Source organism: Erithacus rubecula, assembly GCF_903797595.1.
Source record: "Erithacus rubecula genome assembly, chromosome: 4".
NCBI classification, from domain to species: domain Eukaryota; kingdom Metazoa; phylum Chordata; class Aves; order Passeriformes; family Muscicapidae; genus Erithacus; species Erithacus rubecula.
In genome coordinates this window covers 41167048-41191652 of record NC_136686.1, presented here as the reverse complement: position 1 = coordinate 41191652, position 24605 = coordinate 41167048, and the positions used below count along the sequence as shown (strand labels likewise).

Sequence of the window (24605 nt, the reverse complement as noted above, 5' to 3'; positions counted from 1 at the left end):
TACTACCTGCTCCTGTGTTCTAAGGTACCCCTCTCAATTATCTCTTATTGGAAGCATTCATGAAAAAGGATGATGAAATAGGATAGGAATTTAATAGAATACACCATTTCTTTACAATTTCCAGATCTACTTGCTTTACAGTGATCTAAAAACAGGCTTCAGAGAAGTAGGAGGTAATAGCCAAGAAAAAGTGAATTTAATTTCAAAGAGATTTTTCAAACTCTTAAAACCAGCCTCTGCACCTGAGTATAGCAACAAAGAATGGGAAAAAAAAAATATATATATATATATATGAAACTAGTTACACTTTAGTGGAAGGATCACAGCGTTTATGTTGATGAAATTTTGAAATATTAAGTCAGACAACCTTGGCTGCCAGTTGATTGGCAACTTGGTTACAAAGTTTAGTTTCTCAAGACATCCCTATTGCAACTGCCCACAAAAATGTGACTGTGAATAGTGGAAAAAGGCCATATTTAGAAAAGGTGCTCATAAACAACCAAGTACACCTAGAGGCCGGAAGATAAGTAGATGATAAATCAAAATCCAATTGGATGTATCTTGTTCAGCTCTTTTTTTTCTTTCCTTTTTTCCCAAAAACATTGTATCACAAGACCTCTTTTTCTTTCCTATTGTCTGTTACACACAACCATGGTACCAAGAAAATACAAACATTCATATCCCCTGAAAGAAACACTTTCAGGGTACCACTACATAGCTTGTATGTCTTTTGAAGGCTCCAAAACCTCATATGTATCATTGCAGTGCTGAAAGCATTGAAGATACCCAGGATCTGGGAGATTTCTCCTTCACCTTTTCCAGTGCCATATCGATTCCATCATATATTTCATAAGACCCAAAAATTGTCTGAAGTCATGAGATATATGAGCAGTTACTGCTTCAGTGAAAGAGAAAGAGCCGTGTTATTTCTGTTGGTGCTACTCCAATTCTGTTGCATGTACGTTTCTGCACAAAAAAAGTGGATCCTAATGGCAGCAAAGACTTCTCAGGCAAATTTGCACAAGCACAGCTCTGCCTCAGACTTACAGTTTTAGGTCATCTACTGCCCCCTCACCCAAGTCTTGTTCAATCTACTATCCCCTGAGTTAGCCAAGCAGAAGTTCCACACCTCACCTACTGGAGTGCTTTAGTGGAGGCATAAGGAAAGAATACATCCCTTTTAAAGGCTGGGCTCCCTTTTGTGTCAGTTTTGGCTAGGGTAGAGCTAATTGTCTTCACAGTGGCTAGTATGTGGCTGTATTTTAGATTTGTGCTGATCACAGGGTTGATAATATACAGATGTTTTTGTTATTGCTGAGCAGGGCTTACACAGAGCCAAGGCCATTCCTGTTTCTCGTACTGCCACACTGGGGAGGAGACTGGGGGTGCTTGGGGGGTTGGGAGGAGACAAAACCTGGAGAGGTGACCCAGACTGACCACAGAGAGATTCCAGACCATATGACATCATGCTCAGTGTATAGAGTGTGGGGAAAGAGGAGGAAGAGAGGGATGTTTGGAGTGATGGCATTTGTATTCCCTAGTAACCATTACATGCAATGGGGCCCCTGCTCTCCTGGAGATGGCTGAACACCTGCCTGCCCATAGGAAGCACTGAATTAATTCCTTGCTTCCCCTATTAAACTTTATTTATCTAACCCATGAGTTTCTAGTTTTTACCCTTCTGATTCTCCCCCTGCTTTTGGTGGTGGGGGAGTAAGCAAGTGGCTGTGTGGAGCTTAGCTGCCAGCTGGGGACATCCTATCAGAATGCCTGTGTTCTGTCTTACCTCTAACTTGTAACTTGATGGGTGTAAAGATATCCCTTTAATATTTCAGTAACTCAGAAGATGGTAACAGTCATGATCATCACCATCTACAACTCTTCAATGAAAATATGTACCACAGTAATAATCAGATCATATCAAATGCCATCATGTACAGAACAATGCCAATGCATCCTTCCTTTCAGAATCTAAAAGAAACTACCTAAAAAGATCACTTCACAAGACACAGCCATAGACAGGCTTAGACATAGCCCTTAGAAGCTACTTAGAGAAACATGACTGCTGCTTGGCAATGTCTCCTTATTCTTTGTTGCTATTCTTATTATATGAGATGAGTCCCAGTCAGTTTAAAGCAAGGTCTTAGTCATAAATGAACAGTACTGAGCCTTTGCCTTGGGAACACCCCTTGAATGATTACTATAGAAGACAAAGTCATAGAGATGAGTCTGAACACTGAATATCTAATCAAGAACAACCACCACCCAGAAAAAAATTGTAGTAAATAGTACTAATAGCAGTGAAATGTAAAGACAGGCAAGTATGTCTCTGCCTACATACTGCAAAATAGAATCACTTAGGTAGGAAAAGACCCTTAAAATTAGTGAGTCCAACCAAACACTGCCAAGTCTGCTATGAAACCCTTTCCGTAAGCATCACATCTGCACATCTGCAGATGTTTTACTTACCTCCAGGGATGGGGACTCCTCTGCTTCCCAGGGCAGCCCGTTACAATGCTTCACAACCCTCTCCATGACATCATTTTTTCTAAACCTTCCTGGTGCAGCTTGAAACCATTTTCTCTGGTCCTTCACTTGTTACTTGGGAGACACAACTGACCCTCAACTCACTACAGTCTCTTGACAGGTAGTTGTATACAGTGGTAAGATTCCCTTGAGCCTCCTTTTTTCCAGGTAAAACTCAGCTTCCTCAGCCACTCCTCACATAACTTGTGCTCAAGACCCTTCACCAGCCTTATTGCCTTTCTCTGGCCATGCTCCAGGACCTCCATGTCTTGGAGTGAGAAGCCCAGAACTGGACACAGCATTTAAGGTGCAGCTTCACCAGTGTTGAGTACAAGAGAATAATCACTGCCCTGGTCCTGCTGGCCACATTACTTCTCATACAAGACAGGATGCCATGGACCTTCTTGGCTACCTGGGCATACTAATGCCCCTATATTAATTGGTGGACCTCAAGATGTAGTGAGGTATCATTATGGCATTTATACATAATATACAGGCACCCTGTAGTTGCAATACAAGGACAGCACAATTAAAATAGTAGGTTTTATACCCCTACAGATACCCGTTTATCAAACCAAGGAAAGAGACCAGCTCAGAGGATTTATATGAATGATACTTTGAAAATAATTGTTTCCAGCTATGTATACTCATTGGTGCATAAAAAAATGCCCACTTTCATTTTAACCATGCCAAATGCACAAGATCATGGGGGTTTATATATACAAAAGGAACATAATAAGGTATAGTCTTGGCTTATGCCACGAAAAACATGCCTTGTGCTGGCTTTCCAGATTTTACTGGATGAGAGATAAAAAGCACTGAACATTCCTTTAGCTCCAATACTAATAGAATTATCTGAATGAGAAAGAGGCAAAATAGACCTCTGAGGTCCTAAGGAAGAGATATAAGGAATGACATATAAGGAATGACATATTCACCTTTAAATTTTGAACATAATTATATTCATTGGCTTTCAGATGATAGTAATACAAATTAAATTATTAATGTACAAACTATTTAGGTCTACTGCCTATTTTTAAATTATGACTATAGGCAAAATCAGTAATGCCAATACTATCTACGTTTTCCCAGTGTGCTCTGGAAAGATGAACTGTTAATTATTAGTATGTATAGTATGAGTATAGTATGAACTGCAAAGAAAGTATAAATTTTAAATTCACTCCATATATATTATAAATAATTTGTCTGGTTTTAATGATGGGGCACATTTGTGCACACAGTCTTTCCATACAGAAAATACTTTATGATCAATATTGATGATGACAATGGAGAAAAAAAGAATAAACAAGACTCAAACTAGAAAAATCTTTTCTGTTAGGACCTGCTACTCACTACCTTCCATTTCATATGTCAGTAAAAATTAGTAGCCATAAAACTTCACTAAAGTTTTTGTCTTAATGAAAATCAAAATCATCAGTACTTGGCACCATAGTATAATAGTACTGTTTTACCATGATACAACACCACTTTATGGTCTCAAAGTCCCACTGCAAGTTAAATTGATCCAAACTGATATTGTCTCAATCCTCTCCCTGAATGCCTGGCAGGACCCCTCCCATGCTCTGCTTCAGCACTCACATGACTAGGCAGCCAGCCAAGTTCACAATCTGAGCTGGCCATCACGGACCTACTGCAGGTGGTTTTACATGTCATGATTTCTTTTCAGAAAGGAAAGATTATAAAGTTTTTGCTGCAAGCAGACTAAGAACAGACCAAGTAGTTATTTTATTACCAAATGAACTATATAAGCAGTACAGTACTTAAAAGGATGTCAATAATCAGGTTCTTGATTCACAAAATGAGGACAGTACCTCAATATATCTCAAGGAATCAAATTTCAGGTGGTTTAGAATTTTATAGCAAACTCCAGCATCTTAATTAATTATTTCAGTTGCTAAGATCAAGCCTTTGTGTTCAGGGCTATGAACTTTCAGAACATAGTCTAAGATAAAGTCCTCCAGTTACTAAATCAATTAAGGCAGTGCCTACTGCCTGCTCTGCTGATACAATTCTTGGAGGAACAAGAAGCAACAGTGCAAGTTAGGCAATTGCAATATTCTTATTGTTTCATTTATTGCTTCCCATTAAATAATGCTGCTCTTTGTGTTGAAATACAATCGTTTTTCATTAAATCCTATGGCAAAGGTATTCCTTTTATCTTGAAGTACATATTTCAGTCAGAATAAGAAAGTATTTCCAAGATATAATGTAAGTAATGTGAATCCTCATATTGCCAACATTTATGCAGTTTTAAAGAAATAAGAAAATGCATTCCAGTTCCAGTTCAATGGGATTACTTGCATGCTGAGAGCTAAGCCTTTTCAGGTTGAATTGGATGAGTGACAAGACACTTAAAACCCTAAAAATATTTAGCAGTATATTTCAGTTCTTATTTTCCACTCATAAAACAGCAGTAAGTTTACTTTGGTGGCTTTGTTGATGCTAAAAAAAAAGCCTCAAAGAAAATAAAAGAAAAACAGGCCAGGATTTCAAAGGTTCTTCTGGGAGCTAGATGTCTAAGTTTCATTAAAATTTAATGCGATTTATATGTTTAAAGTTTTTAGGTTTCTTTAAAATCCAAGCCAGAACTGAATAACCTTAAAAGTTTCAGAATTATTACAAGAGTAAAGTATAATGCTTGATTCACTTAAAATGTCAGCAATCTGATAATTTCCCATAAGACAAGTTGCTTGATCAGACACGAGTACCACTAAAATTTATTTAAAAATACAGATTCAAAGCTATCTGTATAATGGCAGTAAGGATAAAATCTAAAAGTTTCATTTCTTTTCTTTATAGGCAATCAAGACTAAAAATGGTTCTATTTCAAACACTAAAAGGGTCAAGAAATGACCCACCAGTATACTGATAAATTCTAATGCAGATACATAGCAAAGAATGGTAGTCATTTGTTTTCCTATCCTTCCCTTTTTTTTATTAGTTTAGTGAAAAATAACTGTTATGGAGTAACATATATTCATATACATTATTTCTTCAACAAATCATATATATATCAGGAGAGGGTTGGATCAGATGACTTCCAACTGTTCTGTGATTCCAAGCCATTGCTGAAATGCTCCAAGGAGAAGGGATATGAGCTGGATATGTATTCCATGGGGAAAATGGAGGGAGGAGAGGGAAAGTGCAGAGAATTAATTGAAGTGTAAAGAATATAATTTAAAATTTCTATTTTAAAGTATTGTCTTTATTACTTCACTTTGTTTCTTAGTATACCTCTTTAATAAAGGAAGCAACTATAATAAAATGGCCTTTTAGGCATCAATTGTTCTGAAAGGAATTTCAAACTGAGTCTGTACTACAAGAGAAAAAAAAACTTTCAGTATGGATTTTTTTTGGTAATACATGAACTTTCATACCTTCACACCATAAAAAGTAGAAAAATTCAGAAAAATTGTAAGGACAGAAATCTAGAAATAATTACAACACAGAATACGTTAGCATGCCTTTTCCTAACAGATAGTTCAACTGATGTCAAGGTAAAACTTTTGGTTTTAGAGCTTACTTTACTATATTCTGAATAGGAAATAGTAGTGACTTTTGGCTCAAGAAAGAATTTAACACATGAAGATCACAAATACCAACTCAAAGTCTGACCCATATTAATGTGAAGTTTCTTCAAAAATTGAAAAACTAGGATTACTATAACCAAGCTTTTTTTTCCACAATACCATTTAAGATCTGTCTGCTGTAATTAATCTGTATTTTTCACTCTCTGAAGCTTAAGAACTCTTCTAAAGCAAGAACAAAACCAGGAAATGGGTCCCATCATTTCGCCTACACACCCTACTCTGTATTAAACTAAAAGATCCATAATCTTAAATTTTGACCCAACTTTAATTTATGTTTATGCAATCTCTTTTATTTATACAGAATTTGATCAAACCAGAAGACAGGAAAGTTTCAGAAAAGAAAACAACAGAACAGAAATAATTAAAATTCCTAATACTTAAGAACTTACTTACTATTGACATCAGTGTTAGTACATAGTGCTGTAAATTCTGTCCATGGTGACGAACCATTTTGCTGTCAGCTGTAACCATCACTTCTACATATCTTGGATAGGAAAGAAAACGTTTTTTCCTGGAATGTGGATTGCCACCATCCTCTATGGAGAGGTTATTTAAAGCATACTCTAGACTGAGAGACTTCTGTAAAATACTGCTCTCTTCATTTAAACTGCTGAAGGTTGGACGTAATAAAGTGCTCTTCAACTCTTTCTCTGTAAAGTAAAAAAGAAATATTTATTTTTGAACACAGTTGCTAAATAGTAAAAAGGCTGTCCAAAATAGGAAACCTTATATTTATGATCCTACTTCCAAGTGAAACTCTGCAAGAGTTAAAAAACAAAAAACAAACACAAAAGACTATAATGGAAACATCAAATGAGATGTCTTGTATATTTTTATACAGTTCTATCATAAATTGATTATTTATTACAAATTAGTTAAGAGACAGCAATATTACACAGTTCCTAGAATGAAGTATAATCCAAACAGGAAGTCTGGAAGGAGATGAGCACTGCAGCTTAATCAGTACAACAAAGGACACCAGTCAGTTAAACAAAACAGATTTTTACACGCAAACTTTTTGGCAGCAGCAGAACAAAGAAAAACAAACTACGTCCAACTCCTAAACTCAAGCCCCTACTGACTTTCAAATTTACATAACACTATATTTAAATAAATATGGAGTTTAACTTCTTAAGCAAGTGCACATCAAAAACCTTAAGTGACCTCTTTGAAAGTTTTGTAAATATTCATTATGTAGCATCAAGCTCTAAAGGAAATACACAATCTACTCAGATATCTCCAAACTAAGTACTGTAATACTTCTAACGACACTGTACAGTCCAGCCACCAGAGGCTTCTGATGCCTGATACAGAAAAAATAGTGCCTTTACCAGAGGCTTAGCTCACATAAAAAATACTTAATGAAGAGACATATCTGAATTGTCACTACTCTCTAGAACTTAAGCAGCTAACTGGACACACCAGCTCTTTCACATGAAACCTCCACTGTCTTTCTGGAAACTAGATTTCCCTCTTAAAAAGCAGCACCCAAAGGATATGTTTCCTAATCATTTTGTTCAAATGACTTAGTGACTATAGCCCTGACCCAAGATTCAGAAATCACACTTCTGTCACCCTCAACTTGAGAGGATTTAAATGTTCACATCATTCCATTATTCAAGGAAGAGCCATCATGAGTAAGCTTTAAGCTACTAGTCTATCTTCCTTAAAGCTGGGGTAAAACATGGCCAGAAAGATAAACAGTAGTGACAACAGCAAGCACTTTACTGAGTAATTGTTTAAAAATCAATCACAAAATAAAGCTGTGACATCATTAGCACTAACAATAACATGGAAAGAAATCAGGGACTGGCTCTGAAAAGGAACTACTTCAAGAGTCTCCACATATACTCTAAGAGTTCAGACAGACTGAGTTTGATGCACTGAAGGGAACTGGCTGAAGCATTTTCATATACACAATCTTTACCAGGTCACAGAAGGTGTCTGAAATTGCAGAATACTGGCAAAATGGGAAATAGCACATATTTAAAGGGAGAATTTAAAGATTATCTAAATTTATGGACCAAACAGATTAAGAATAAGTCAAATTAATTCTGCTTACAAACACCAGAAGTCAACAAGTGAATAAGTAATAGCAATCAGGTTTATCCAAAACATATTCTGGCAAAATCTGATGAGCTTCCAGTATTAAGGAAACAGAATTTATGGACTGAGGAAATGCAATAAATATCCTATCCTGGCCTGAGTAAGGTATACATCAGATTTACACAATTTTTTTTATTGGCAAATTAGTTTTAGAAAAAAACAGTGCAAAGTGGAGAAAAGATTTGGAAGACAATTTTAGAATTATCACAGCCTAATTTCAAACTAAAAATATGTATTGAATGCTATGTTCCTTCATATCCTCTGTCAAGTCTCCCTTACTAGAGAAACTCTCATCATTTCCAAGTAGTGATATAAACTGTTCCTCTGTGAAGAAAGGACATTAATAACTTTCACAAAACAAACAGCTGATAAGCCTGTGTGAAAGAAATCTGTAGGTTCTAATGTGGAGAAAAATTATTTACGAAATAAAATCCTGCTTTTTTTCTTTAGAACATCTGACATTTGAAAAAGGCACAATGAAATTTAAAGTACAATTATACCTGAAACTTCACAAGGTTTATGGGATTTCTGATACTCTCTTTTAAGTTCCCCATGCTTGTATATAAGATGTGGTTTGTTATGTTCATCTTCATGTTCACCTCCATCCGCTTTCATCAGAGGTTCTAAAATATATTCACCATCATGTGCCTTGAAGGTGCCCATCTGAAAGTAAGAGAAGTAATTGAATTATTTTCCACTGGAAAAAGTCATATAAAATTAATTCTGATTGAAATAAAAGCTGTTTATGATAATATTTTGAAGTTAATGATCATACAAATACACATGAGATGGGGGAAACTCCAGTGAAACCTGGAAGCTAAGGCAAAGAAGTTTGCTTTCAGGGACTTGCCCCACCAGAATAACTCAGATTACCTTGCATATTAACAATGTATCAAAGGCAATTGCTATAAGAGTGATGAAGCAAAGAAAATCACAAAAATAAAGAGAAACTAGGTATAACCAAGCAGGACCAGTTGGAAACTGTGCAAAGGAGAGCAGAGGCCATCAAGATTTTGAGAATTTGACTGCTGTCCAAATTCTGGACTGACTTTTTGCCTTCTGTCCTTAACATAATTTATACAATATTCTTCTTCTAAAATTGCATTTTCTCCATAGATTAGAAACAGTGTTAAAACTACATTCTTTTTGAAGATTTTTGACTGGAGCACCAGTAATTCAAAGTTGACACCATTAAAGTGTTTTTCTCCTTGATTCCTCCAAAACTCCCCCTTTCCCTGGCCACCACAGACACACATGGGTAACTACATGGGAACCACAGTAACTTGATTACTAACAAAAGCACTGGCACATACACAAAGAACAAAAATTAAGCTCCTTTCCCCCAGCCCCTGCCCCATAATCCTTTCAATTATGAAATCCTAAAGCAGACTCTCTCTTTTCTCACTGCACTTCTAACTGAATTCATAATTTCCTATGGCTTAAGTACTCCATCTCAGGAGACTATGAGGAGGAAAAAACGTGCAAGAGTTTCCTCAAATTATTTTCAAAATTTTTAGGAACTTCCTTGCTTCAGCCAATTAAACACATCAAGTGAGTAATTACACTGCATCCTGATAGCTGTATTGCCAGTAAGGCATAAGATTGACCAATAAAACAATAGCAATAATCTACATAATATGGTTTAAGAGATTAAATGTTCATGTCCACCTTGAAACTCAGGATTACAGAGATAGTGGCAGAGCAGGATAAATAACAGAAGTGAGAATAGGGCTTTCTCAAACAACCTACTTTAAAAAACTGCTGCAGAACTAGTTCAGTATCCAGGGTATTGTACTGGAATTATAATATCCCCTTGAATTTAGAATCCTTCTGAGCAGTTATCAGTTGTCAATCTGTAAGAGTCTGTTGGTCTGACACATGCATGAAGCCCATCTGCAATCCTGCCTGATACATAACATTATTAGAGCTATTGTCAACACATTGTGGATGAATCTCTGCACCAATTTTGTCACAGAATGAATAAAGAGACAGCTAAATAGTACTTTCATTTCAAGACTGTTTAAATCTAACTCACAGAAGCACTTTTTCCCCCCTCAGTTTAATTTAAATTCCTTGCAAGTAGTCTTCATGCTGGATCCTTTATACATTCAGTTTAGCCTTCTCACACCCAGTGTTTCCAGGGCATGTAATTTGTACAGGACAGTAGATCAAGCATACCAAGAACTGCCTGGAAAGGGCTTCAGGAAAACAGATATGCCACAGCTTGTCAGTTAGTCTTAAGGTACAACCTTTTGGGTAAATGATAGGGACAGACAGGAACCTGTCACTCAGGGACAAAACATCAATTCTTGTTAAGATTCATGTTTTATTACATATACTACTAAAGTCCCAGCTAACAAAATGTAATAAATCTGACCCCTTATTTTTTATCAATGCTAATGTGCTAATTAATTCTTTTCTCCTGATATACCAAAACCCATGTTATTACATAATAGATATTTAAAGTATGTTTTTCTAGATTTAAGCAAGAACTTTATTGTTCCTGCTTTATTTCCCATATACATTTTACTTCCCTCCTATTCTTTCAGACAGGTGGAACAGATAATCTGGATTTGTTTCTTCAAGGGATTTTCCAACAGACAGACTTTCAGATTTTACAAAGGGATGGTTTCAGTTACAACACATAGATTTTAAGAACAGTAACTCAGAACTAATAAGGAAAGAGTTCATACTACATTCTAATCTAAATCTGCAAAATATCAGACTTCTACTGGGAAAGAACAACTGCAAGAACAAGACTATATTCTTTTTCTATTATTTCATTTTAAAAATAATAAATAAATAAATAAATCAGTAAATCAAAAGTAAAAATTCCCGAACACTAACACATATATTTTTGACTGAGTCTCCTCACTTCAAAACTTAAAAATAACAGATCACAAATTTACAGGCCAAAAAAGTTAGGACAGACAGCTGGATGGGCAGCTCTATTATGATCCATGGCCTCAGAATTACTCTCAGTTCTTTTCGTATGTCAAGAGATTAACACAAGATGGTAAAATTGTGTCCTTAGGACTGGAGAGTTCACCTTTACATATACTTGGGACAATCATTTCAGAAAAATGGAGTCAAACTGTCAAGCTTCCTTCTGCTCACTCTTTGGCCCACTGATTGTCACACAGTATCCCACAATCAATGGCCTGTTTAGACATGGAAAAAACAGCTGAGGAAAAATCTATAATGCAAAAAGCTTTCATTCTTTCTACAATGAATTATCTTCTCTTCAATAATGTATGAATAAAAAGCAATTACTACCACTGAGTAGTTATGAAGGTCTCCTACCAGCAGTCTGTGACAAATTTTTGCACATCCATCTCCAATGAACTCATTATGCTGTGAGAAGAGCAAAATTAAAGAGATCAAGCAGTGCTCCATCTTAAGAAAGGTATTTGCTATTTGTCATTCAAAGCCAAAGAAGACATTGAACTTGTAACTACCCCTTCCAATCCTCTAAATCCACCATGAAAACACATGGTTCACTCTTCATTTTCCTAATACTTGCACCTACAAAAATTCAGTCACCATTTACACTGTCTGTTTACAGTCCTGCAGTCAGGAAAGTGACACTTCATGTGATGACAGATTCTGCTGATACAAAAGGAGCTATTGCTGCATCTTGGACTCACAAGGAAAAGAGCTGTGAGATCCAAACAAATAATACTTGTGGTAAAATGAAATAAAGAAAAGTCACTTAGATGTATACAGGCAGGTTGCTAAAACAGCAGCCCAAGCATTTGCAGGAAATTAAATCAGAAATTAACTGGATTTATTTATCATCTGTAGATGCCTCTCAAATCATCTAACAAGAAAGCTGCCTGAAACATTCTATTTCTGTTCTTCAGACAAAAGATCTCTTCAATAGAAGTAGAGTACAAAATTGAAAACAGTCTCTCTCACATCATAAATAAGTGGTCCAAAGAAGGAGCATATGCATATGCATACATTTGAGAAAATTTATGAGAATGATAATTTTATTTTTTGGATTTAAAATACTATGGATGATCTAGACACTTTTAGATTAAATCAAGGTTCAGGGGATCAATGAAGCTACTCACTATATGGTATGACAGTGTTTTAAAGTGGCTTAAAACTGCATAGTCTTAACCAATATTAACCCTATTGCAAGAGTTATAGAAGTAAATATTGCAAAATTATGGTTAAAGAATGTACCATGCCCATATACAAATTACATCTTTGTCTATAAAGTTTGCAGAACACATGAAAAACATAAGGGACATATAGCAGATTTCATAAATCAGGAATTAATCTTAATATGTCCAACAGCACAATTGGAACGGTTTCATAAAAACTCTAAAAGAACAACTGAAGTTCTGGAAAACTCAACTCTAAACTGGCAGACTGTCTCCCAGGTAAGCTCCATTCCTGTGCTCAAGTACTTCTCATGCCCCTTAGAGTACAGCTTCTTAACTCACTTAAAAACCTGCAAGTACTTTACAGCAAGAGCACTTTAACAGTCAAAGCAAACTACAAAATCCCTTCCTTTTATATTATTCTCTTCTCCATTCAAATCTGTAAGAATCCCTCCTCCTTGCTCTTCCTGCTTCACTGTTACAATATTTTATGATGAAAGACTTAAGAAGCATTGCTTAATTAAACAAAAAAGTATTAGAGTGATCATAGTACATACGGAAAAAGTATTTCTGCTAGAAGACAAATCAGCTAGAAACACAATAAGAGACAGCAGTTCAAGCTGATATATTAAGATCAGAGCTAATATAATAGAAATAAGAAAACAGTAATACAATCATAAATAATAACACAAGCTAAGCAACAGGGAAGAAATAGCTAGCAACAAATTTTGTTTTTAGAAGTAAATGGAAGCAACATTACTTCTGAAGTTCTTAGAGCACGAAATGCTAAAAGTTTGTTATAGGCATCTAACTATATCTTACAAATTCTGTGATGTTAAGATTACATGAGCTGACTATAATCACACCATTGAAGAAACTGATGGGGCATTTGCCTATGGCTGGAAGTGCCCTCATCTGCAAAGACACCAAAGCATTGGTTAGATCAAATTTCTTCATTCCAGACTGAAATTTAAGTTCCATGTAAATGCTTAAAGGGATTTTACCTGTTTGTATGTTTAGCCTACACCTTACCAATAACGATATGATAACCATGAGTGTCTAAATAAAATTTGCAGCAAAAACAGAAGGGTTCAATAGCAGACAACTTGTGAGAATGTCAAAAAAACAATCTCAAAGCCACCTGGAAAGAGTATTGGTTCATGGCAATTAATAAGATTCATTAGAGTGGAAGGAAGAGAGAGGAGTAATTTATTTATTATTTTTTATCTTTATATACAATTCACAGTGAACAAGCTAGACAAATCAACTAAAAATACACATAACTGTAGGTGTAGAAGAAGAGATTACAGGCAACCTTGCTGTGATAAACCACAGTTTTACTAATTATCAAAGAAGAATAGCCTTACCCTTAATGGGTTGCAGCTATGACTAATAAGTGTGATAAAAGTGATGGGTTGGTTGGTCAGGGGATCTTGGATGTAAGGGACCTTGGAGGAAGAGGAGCCCTGAGGAAGAAGGAATGATCCAGAGAGATCCAAAGAAGAGCAAAACCAGGAAGAGAGCTGCTGCAGTAGAAGATCTGCTGTGAGGTCAGTCTGGCTCTGATGGAGTCAGAGCTGCTGCTGGAGCTGCAGTCTCAGCTGAGCTGGTGAAAGCTGTTCAGAGTCTGCAAACCAACACTGGCAGCCACAGCCCAGCAGGAAACAGCCACAGTCAGTCTGCAGCTGGACCCTGCAGTGGGAGCTTGCTGCAGCAGAGTCAGGGTGGCTGAGCTGTAAAGAATAAACCAGAACCCTTTTCATGGTGTTGAATGAGAGTCTGTGTCTTGGCTCATTTCTACCGCTAATGAGAGGTGTGCTGCAACACATAACAGTTTTTAATAGATATATACATGGAGATTCCATTACAGAAACAGTTATTTTGCAACACCTGCTGAAATTGGCAAAACAGAATGTATGTATACATAAAAGGATTTTATTGTTTGTTTGGGGAGGGAGTGGGTTGTTGACTTTTGAGTTTTATGGGATCTAGTTTTAACACCCAAACTGTCATCAAGCTAAGTATTCTGACAGAACACAGACCTAGGGGATCTGTACACTTTATCTTGGAGAAAACTCCATCATATTATGTTGCCTGTCTCAGAAAAGTCAAGCAAATTTACATTTCCAACTTACCTCTGTTTAAAAATAACTTCTTAGTTCTGATGTTTTTAAGTAGAAGCAGAACCACCTTTTTCTCTCACTGGGAGATGAATAGCTCCATGCAGTCCTTTTGACCTCATAAGCACTGTTATAGGCAGTTATCACACAAGCCATGGTTAGATTTTCACCTTAGTCAGCTACCAAGTTAGTTACCTTGAGTACTTCTGTCAATATGTGCATTCCCAGAAGGTATTAACTGTTCTCAGTGTCTGGCTTTGCTGCCTTAAGCTTGCCATTTTCTACATGAGGGTATGTCTGAATCAGAATGAGAATTGAGACTAGGGCAGATACACTATCTCATATGGGAAGCCTATCTATTCCCCAAGAGTACAAAGTTTTCTGAGATCCATGACGCCACCAGGGACTGGAAGGATTAAGTTCAGACAAAAAAAGAAAACTCACACACACAACCCCCACCCCACACACCTATTTGCACACCAGTAATTTAGATTAGTAACAGGAAAGGGCCACATATTGTGTACTCTTCCCTCCCCTGACACAAATTTCTGTGTATACTTCCCTGAAATTTAATTAATGTGTGTGTGTATATATACACAGATAAAAGTAAATTGAAGTTCCTTTGGCTGCCCAGAGCATACCAGCAAATTCACCCGTGTCACATAGATCTAAACAATAAAAGCAGCAGTTGAGAACACACTGTAGCCATCAAAACAATTTATTGGCAAACATATGGGCAAAGAATGTGCCCAAGTAGCCACCAGGGAAAGGCCACTGACACAGGACGTGGGCAGAAGGCAGGCCAGCAATGGCTGAGCACTCTAGACATAAAATGTTACACAGGCACATCAGTCTGTTGAAAGTACAATTCCTGCAGGATTTTGCTGGTGAACAGGTAGGCACATACTCAGGTCTTACTGCTCTTGATAAAACATTTTCTGTGACAGACCTTCAGCTGTATGATCTGCAACTCCACGTGTCTTCTCAGCTTACAACTGCAATTACCACCTGCATTTGCTGATCTGCACTGGCCCATGTGTGAAGGTATAGCATCAGTGGAAATACTTCCAGGAAAAGTTTATATACAAAGAGCTTGAGGAAAACATACTGGAGAAATTTCAGGGTTTTCAAAACAGCTGTAGCAGGGACCTAAATTGTCCTCTTATTTTATAACAAGCCAAAAAGAAAGAACATTTTATCTTAAACTTGCAAAGTAATACATTTTACTTAAAACCACTTAGTAATGGCCAGAGACAGAGCACATGCTCAGGGTTATAAAGGAAGCACTGCAATGCTTCTTGTTTTGCAGATCCAGAGCTGGAGTCTCACCTTATATACATGTATGACAGAAGGAAACAGAACTACTAAGTGGAAGCCTTCACATCACCCAGCCAGTTAGTAGCAAGACTTTGTTTGCTCAAGCAAGAAACAATTGCTTTGAATTGATGCTTTAATAGGATACTTTTCCTAGCTTATGATGGAATTGGTACCTTAAGATAAAAAAGCTGTGAAATCCAGTATGTGCCTTATGGATGCTGATAGCATTATAAATGTAACCTGAATGCTGAAATGATCCTGCCTTCCACATTTAGAAAGTAACTCTTTTGAAGTGACAACTTAAAAGTTAAAGCATTAAGTTACATCCAGTTAAGCATATTTTCCAGTTATAAGAAAACAATATAGTTTCACTTATTGAGGTTGTTAGTACTAAGGAGCACAAAACCAGGGAGCAAATATTTGGAGTTTGTTACCTGCACTAGATCTCCACAAGAAACTAGATGCTGGCTATGTTAGCAGTAGCTTCCAGCATGTTTTTGGGCTTTGGATCGTTTGGTTTTTTAACCAAACAATTAAAAATCATGGTTTTTTAAGACATATTCCAGGACTGTTTAGTTTTCCTTAAAAGGAGCCACTTTATTCACTCATAGCAGTAGACAGAACTGTTTCCAAAGCCTCTCAGAAACGCGATCTGCTGACCATATTAATATAAAATAAACACAACCTCCTGTACCGAGGATTGAGAAGATCCACACTTAGGTTCATACTCTTGCCATTCATCAGACAAAAGTAAGTCTGATGTGCAGCAGGGGAGCATTACCAAAGAGCTTCCTTGAGCTGCTGAAGAAGGAACTTGTCACACTCCAAAGCTACATTAGAACAAAGTGGTCCTGCCTTCCTGGACTGCAGGAAGGTGTCAGCTGGCAAATCCATGCAAGAAGAGATTCATGAGTACTTTCTACTCCTAACTTTTCTCCTTCTTTCTTACTTTTCCCTCTCTCACAGTAGTCACATAAAACACCTTTGGCACTTCAGCATTCTTCTAGCTCACAAAAGCTAGTTTTAACTATCCTCAGCACCAGCCAACACCCTACTAACCCCTGAGAACAAATACCAGTTTTTTCAAAAGATTAAACAAACTGTTTCTATAGCACTCATTCAGGATGATGGAAAAGGGAAAAAAAGAAAAAAATCCAAAAAACTTTCTTTAGATGGGTCCTGCTAGGAATTGAAGGTGAATTCTAATTAAAATAAGGAAGCTATCATCATTTATAAGACACTTCATTCACCGGGATTAGCTTGCATTTGTCATTAAACTCATAAATCACATGTTCCCAAAAGTTAAATGATTTTTAACTATCTGAGGGTTTACCTCTTTTATTTTGCTGTCTGCATAACATTTGAAAGGTCTCTAGTCTACATGCACCCAGGGACATCCTCAGCAGATCCTGTTCCCTGTGTTTGTAGGAAGTTATAATTGACTAATGCAATAAAAGGAAAGAAGATGGAACTTAAGAAAATAAAGTTAAATAAAGCATGAAATCTCAGCTACTCTAAAGATGCAAGAAATATGCCTGTATGTGATCAGATGTTCAGCCAGGCACCCAGGCCATCACTCCAAATGACCTTCTGCCTTTGATGGATCCCAAAGTTCCCTAATTATACACTCCCTCCTTGCAATTACTACAGACTCCCTGCTGACCTCCTAACCTCCCTGTGCCATTTGCACCCCTGAACCCAGGGCATGCTCTGAAATGTAACACAACAAAACTGCATACAGGGTGTCAGGAGCCATTAAGCAATGCTGCTCCATGGTACTCTGGGCTGTACTCAGCACATGCAGGAAAAGGCTTAAGGGAGGGTGAAGTGGCAAAGCAGAGTGGAGGGGGACAACACACCCAACCTGAGGATGCAAATAAGGAAAAGAAGGAACTTGAGGAGGAAGGAAGCTGTGAATGAATGCAGTCAGACCTTGAGGATAGATGGCTACAGGACAAAGTGAACACAAGTACCTGGTTTCAATTCACATGACTCAGGCACATAACCAGAGCAATTATTAAAATTCCATTGTTACACCTCCTTTATAACTAAGTACAAGTAATTTTTTTCCTCCCTAGCTTTTAGAACATTGGTCAAATATAAGCAATTGCCTTATATAGGCAAAGCTGGAAGTTAAATTACACATAATAGTTCAAAGCAGTATCTTAACTTCCATACACTAAGCTCAAGTTCAGCAATCCTACAAAGAAAAAGGATTTTACTTAAATACTTAAACACTCACAGGACAATTCTACCTTGTCTATAATTTCCTTTTTTCACCTTCACTCTCCTCTAAACTCCAAAGAAGTTTTCTCCTTTGGCAGCAACACAAGGCAGAAAACATTTTCTTTGAATCCATGAGGATGAGGAAGAACATTAGCTTGAAGGTTCTGAGTCAAGTTGAAGGACCCTCTGTGCAGTTACAGGCCATCAGCTGTCTATGACCAGCACACAGTCCCAAGGTCACACACCTCAACCCAAAGACAAAATGGTATATATCCAAATACCCAAGAAGCACAAAGAGATGTGTCTCTCAAACATCAGCTATTTCTAGTTCTCTCTTCTATCCTGTTACCACCTTCTTTTAATACACATTAAACAGTACATCCAACCAATTGCATTCCATTTTGTGTAGACTACTAGAAAGAGCTTAGTATATGAATTTGGATTTTCTTAAGGTCTCAGAAATAAGAGTCTTGAACCTTCAGTATCCTGAGTGACTGCAAAAAATGGAACCCCAACTTAAATCCACAGTCATATTTACAATGCTGTACTTCTGCGTTGTGCACGTCACTCAACTTGTCCTTGGCATTTCAATAAGCAGTGATGTGGCAAAGTACAAGGTCTTCATGTTTCTAGGCACAAAACTATAAAATTTAGCAACACACTACAACTGTTTTCAGAGATAGTTGTGTGATACTATTTCTCCATTATCACTCTGGAAGACATAATAAATGCTATCAAGGGGTAAGTACAGAATGTATATTGTTTCAGTTTTGATTTGTCTATTCAATTCAACTCTTAAGAAGTGTTTCACAGACACACTTCCACTGAAGTTAGGAAATTTCCTTCTCCCTTTTAGCAGAAATGTGTTTAGAACGTTGCTGCATGCATAAAGGTATGTTATTAGGATATAACATACCTTTACAGATTGTTGAAATTTGAGGAACAAATTGATCAACATCAGCTCTTCTCTCACCATCTCAACTACCATTACCCCCACTCACAACCACAATATCTGTTAAGCTACAAACTTGCCAACTGACAACATTTTTTTATCAAGTCAATAGCTTACTGTGTTTCTAAGGCATGCTTTTTCCTCTGTTACAATGCTCTGGGTGTCTGGAGTTACATCAACCAACTATATTACTGGCAAGAAACAGATCCTTTGAAACCTGCATTTGTACATCCCACCAGAGAAGTATCATCATGACTGCACACTGCAGATGCCAAGACATTTCATGACCAACTACTGGAATGATGCCCAAGAATGTCCAGCTTAGCTCTCCAGCAAAGGCATCCCACTACATTTCTTTCAGGGAGGAGAACATGAATGGAGACAGGAAGCAGTGACCAACATGCTTACCAAACCACCGCAGATGCTGAAGACAGCCACGTGCGTCTCCTGGGCATTGACATGCCCGCGATAGAAGCAGTGGCGCAAGTCAGGGGACGACTGCTTCTGCGGGGCCCCGAGGTGCACCACCGTGTACTGAGCAGCAAGGAAGCCTGCATCGGCACTCAGGTTGAGCTGGAAGACCTGCCCGTATGCTCTGAGCTGGTAATGCGTCCGGAAAGCAGCGGGCTCCAGCGGTGCCTCCAAACTCCTTTTCCTCCTTCTGAAGTGATGCGTGTGCGGGAAAACTTCTCCAAACTCATTCACTCGGACAGGTGTGACGATTTCATACGAGGAGAGCTGCTTCACCAAGGTCTCTGCAACAGAAGGCAGGAGCTCAGCAGCGCAGCAGCAACCCCTGGCTGCATCCGCTCGCTCCCGGCACGGCGCTCCCGGCCAGCGCGGGGTGCGGTGACAGCCGGGGAGCGGGGGCTGCCCCGCAGCGAGCCCGGCCCCGGAGCGAGCGCTGCCTCCCTCCGGGAGGGCACGGCGGAGGGCCGGGAGCCCCGCGCCGCTCGCCGCCTTTGTTGCCGCTCGCTTACCTTGTCCGGGGTGGAAGCGGAGTCCCCACGCCGCGGTGACGAGCAGGGCGAGGGGGCACAGCAGAGCCGCCAGCCGCCTCGCCCCCCGCATGGCTCGCTGCGCGGCCGCCGTGCCCGCAGCGCCCCCGGGCCGCCGCCGCCTCAGCGCCCGCCGGCCGCCCGGGCCGGCCCCGCTCCGCGCCGCTCCTCCATGCGCCCCGCGCCCGCCCCGCGGCCCCGCACACCGCGGGAAGCCGCCCCGCGCCCGCGCTCCCTCTCTCCCGCCCCTCGCCTCCGCTCCCGCAGCTCGCTCTCCGCCGCCGGGGTGGGCGAGGGCGGCCCTTCCCTTCCCGTCCCTGCCTCCGCCTCCCGTGCCGCTGCCCCCGCGGCCGGCGGGGCGGCGCGGCGGTGCCCGCTGCCCTCAGGCGGGGCCGTGCCCGCGCTTCCAGCGGCGGGGCCCGGCCCGCCCCCGGGGCACGGCCCGCCCGGAGCGCAGGGCAGCCCCCCTCCGCCGCCCGGGGGTCTCGGCCCCGTCCCGGGCGCGGGCGGCCTCACCGCGCTCGGGAGGTGTCGCTCCAGCATCAATACAGGCTTCTGAAAAACCTGGCATTCCCACCGGGAGCGGCAGGGGCCGTGCCGCGGCAGCCAGCGGTGTCCGTGTCCCACAGATCCAGCGTCACCCAGCCGCAGCCCCGCCACCCCCCGCCCTGCACCGCAGAGCCCGACACCGCGGTGTCCACCGACGGGGATTGTTCTGGCTCCAGGTCTCCTGCTTAGATTGTTCTGTCTGGGCAAAGTCTTCGTAAAGCTGTTTGTCCCAGCATTCAGGGACCCCGGCATCCCTCGCATGCAGTGCGTGTATTGTCTGTTTCACTTGGATATTTTTTCCCTGAAGTGGGGGAATGAGCTAATCCGGCCTTGAGTGAAGCTGTGTAGTACTGAAACAGCCTTCACTGCTAGAATAAAATCATACATCCCTTGTCAAGAGTCCAGGATCGTAGAAGGAATACCTGGATTGTTCCAATATGTATTGGTATCCAGCATAATCTTGATAATATTGAGTCTTGTTGGGAATACCATATTTCATCTTGAATACTCAGATGACAGAGACTCTCTGATGGATATTAAACTGTTTTCTCTATGTGGGGTCACTGATAAGCACAGTTACATGAAAAGAAAAAAAAACTTGAAATCTGAAGGGTCCTGCAAAGTGAAATCAAACAAAAAGTTTATGTCTCTAACTACCACAAATATCAAATAAATCCAACAAGAAGCAAGAATTTCAAACTATTTCTTTTAATCTGCGTACACTAGAGAAGACTGATCATGACAGGTAAACAGAACTCCAATTCTGAGAATTGGGTGTGAGAAAGGAGATGGGAGGAGAGATGTCCATTCTGCCCACCACAGAAGAATGAAGATACAAAATTCATTTCAGTCCCCGAGATGTCCTGTTGCAGAGCACACATGGGCAAAGTAGAGTAGAGCAAAAGTAGAGCAAAGTTTAAGGATGAGTACTTTGATTTTATTGGCATAAAATGTACAAAAATTAGTAAGACATCAAATTGAAAGGAGCAATTGTTGTACATGGCTCAGATTTCTCTAGCAAATTAGAATTTTCCCATTTCTTGGGTCTTACTCATTGAAGCAGTTATCAGAGTGCAGCAAGTTAACTCTTTCTGAGTCAACTTAAATGGTTGTCAGTGATGTAGCAAATGGGCACTATTTGATTAAAAGGAAGCAAATACCCACTAATTTAGGTGCGATGTTTCCCTTGTTTATGATTTGCAAAATTATTTTTTCTTAAAATAAACAGAAGCACTAAGCACTGGGAAAGTCAAAGGTTCAGTGGTCTCAATTCAAGCACAAAGCTTTATTGTAGACCATTTCAAAGCAAATATAAGAAGACTCAATTTTTTAAACAGTGTCTGTATTTTAATGTTTCAGGAAGCACATTTGCTTCAAATGCAAATATTTTGAAGGCAATGAAATTACTTTTCTTAAATCTCGTTTTATTGTGTTTAAATTTCCCTGTATTCTTTGTGGGAATGGAACCCCAGCTCTTCTATGGCAAACACTGAAGGTCTATCTCTCCTTGAGGATCAACTGTTTAGAACAATTCAAAATTGACAACTTTCATTCAGATTGACAAATATTCCAGTAGCTCCTCTCAGTGCCATGGACAAAAGCCAGTGCCAGCTAAGGCACTTTTTTTCCAAATTTTCAACTGAAACAAAAAGTAAGTTTCCAAATATGAATCTGGCAATTCAGGCGATGTGAGGCCTGAGAGTTGAGCACCTTTTTATACTTGGTAACCATTATTCCTTAAAAAGCTGCTGAAGCTCTACAGGTATGAGGCACAAGTCTGATTTTCAAATGCAAGATGGGTTAGCTGTGCAGGAGCAAAGGACAATAGGGCAGGGGATTAAGGCAGTTCAGTGGTGTTCATGTTACCTGAATGGCTTTGGGCAATGAACTGCGGTCATTCATTTGACCTCTGCCCATATGGCATCAGTTTGAATCTTGTGAGGAGCAAATACAGCCCTGTGTATCAAAGAAAGAGGTATGTTTCTATTACAAAGAAATACAAGTACCTCAGAAAATTCAGAAATTGTGGAAATAGTACATTTTCTACAACTGTTAGAGGTAGAAGGGTAGAGACAGGCATAAGGATGAAATCGAAATGAAAAATTATGGAAGTTATTCAAAGAAGCAGGACTGCCAACAAAACATAATGAAATATTAAAAACTAAATTAAAAAAAAAAGAGGGAATAACTACAGAAACAAGGACACAGAGAGGTTGTGCAGTCTCCATCCTTTCATATACTCAAAACTCATCTGGTCAGGAAGCCCTGAGCAACCTGAATTAAGTTTTAAATTAGTCCTCCTTTGAGAAGGAGGTTGGCCTAGGTGACCTCCAGAGCCTTCTTCCAGCCCAGGTTATTCTGTGATTCTATGAAGCAAAAATTTTAAAAAAGGTTATTGGAGTAAGCTGAAAAGACTGAAGTAGAGAGGAAAAAGGAAAGGAAAATACCTATTAAAAGAACAGAGATGTAGGAGAAAAATCAGGAGAGAATAGTCTTCATCTACAATGAAACAGAATAAGAAAGGAGGTACAACTGACAATATTTAGTAAGATTTTTCAAGACTAGAAGTGATATTTTATACTGGTAAAGCTCCAGCTAAGGCAGTGGAACTATGCTGGTTTGCATCTGCAAATGTAGTCCTCAGAGATGTAATGCATTCTGACTTCATTAAATCTGCATTGACATTAAAGCTTGTTATTGAATAGTTGTCTTTAAAATGCCTCCTACATTAGTGAAATAAATCCATCTATTTACAGCATTTAGTCTTTTCACTTGTGTCCTTCAGTTGATACGTTTGGAGTGAAGTATGTTGCACCAGTTACTTTGCAAGTCAATGAAATAGAAGGAGAGTCTGCTTGCTGAAATCACTTCTCCTTGGGGTTTTTCTGAGATTTAATGGACAAAATGAATTGCAATTAGGTCATGATTACTCAAATATTTGTATTGTGCACTTAAAATGCTGCAGTAGATAAGGCATATCAGATTAAACAGTCAGATTTGTAAAAATGCATACTGAGAAATTAATAAATTTTTTTCCTTAGAACCACAGATTAGCTATTAAATCCTTTCACATGTTTTTGGCTTGCTTTTTTAATTTAAGTGGTCTTTTGTAAGTGGTTTTGGCTGAAGATCACAAAGTGGAAAATAAATGTCAGTTATTCAGAAAAGGTTAAGTCAATATTTCACAAGTAAGGGAAATTTTTTTAAAAAAATAAGACTTATGAACAAGTTCTATTTTCAAGAGATGACTGTATGAAATATATATTTTACTTCTTTATTTTTTTCTCTTGGCTTTTTTCTGTCTTGTAGAATACAATTTAAATCAGACTTTCAGGGTCTTTTTTACTGTTCTTGACAGGACACTAAGCACATTGCACAAATATGGCCAGTTTGCAATCACTTCGCTTATTCATCCACTTATCTCCCACTCACCCTGAGATATTAATACCATGTATCCATATGCACACACCATGGAGCCAGCTGACTCCTGCACAGGGACAAGAGTGGCCCAAGGCTGCTGTTGTCAGGAGCAGGCTGGCCTAGTCCAGACCCTGAGCCCAGCTTGCTGCCTGTCCCAAGCCCTTCCCATCTGTGCCCCAGCGTGCCTCCTGCACAAACCCATCTGCAGTGAGCCACGGGAGCTGGGCTCCTTGGAAGGAGGTGCCTGGCTGGGTCAGTCAGTATTCACTGTGTCTTGGCAGCTGGGCTGTTCCTGCATGACCAGACATGTGATTTTGATACATACTGCTGTGGAAAAAAATGTATGCATACATTTCTGCTACTATCTGCATCCACACTATAGGAGTTTTTCAACAGTGGTGACTTACTCAAAGATTAATGTCTGTAAATTTACTTTCTCCTTAATCAAAAGTAAAATAATTTCGTGTTATTTAATGCGAAGTTGTCAAGTTTTATCCTGTGAAATATAGGTTTACATAGACAGTGAAATGCCATGTAATTTAAACTTCCTTCACTTACTTTATTAATAATTTTGTAGCATTGTCTATTAAATACTACCTTACTGGCAAAAAGTATTATTTGAAAACAGATATATACCAGGCAGTCATAACTACTAATTTAAGAAGCTT

At 39.0% G+C, this 24605-nt stretch overlaps 1 protein-coding gene across 6 annotated transcripts in view; it reads right to left on the bottom strand.

The window, feature by feature from the left end:
- The window catches only part of ADAMTS20 (ADAM metallopeptidase with thrombospondin type 1 motif 20), an 81830-nt gene extending 61437 nt beyond the window's left edge, over positions 1–20393 (bottom strand). For all 6 annotated transcript variants that reach the window (XR_013774119.1, XR_013774120.1, XR_013774121.1 and 3 more), the window contains exons 1-4: positions 19951–20393; positions 19379–19725; positions 8744–8906; positions 6531–6787 (exon numbers count right to left, since the gene is read on the bottom strand). Coding sequence is in view for 3 of the 6 variants with exons in the window: in XM_079304696.1 (XP_079160822.1) it covers positions 6531–6787; positions 8744–8906; positions 19379–19725; positions 19951–20041 (858 nt within the window). In the remaining 3 variants the exon portion in view is untranslated. The remainder of the gene's footprint in view (positions 1–6530; positions 6788–8743; positions 8907–19378; positions 19726–19950) is intronic.
- Between the last annotated feature and the right edge of the window lie 4212 nt (positions 20394–24605).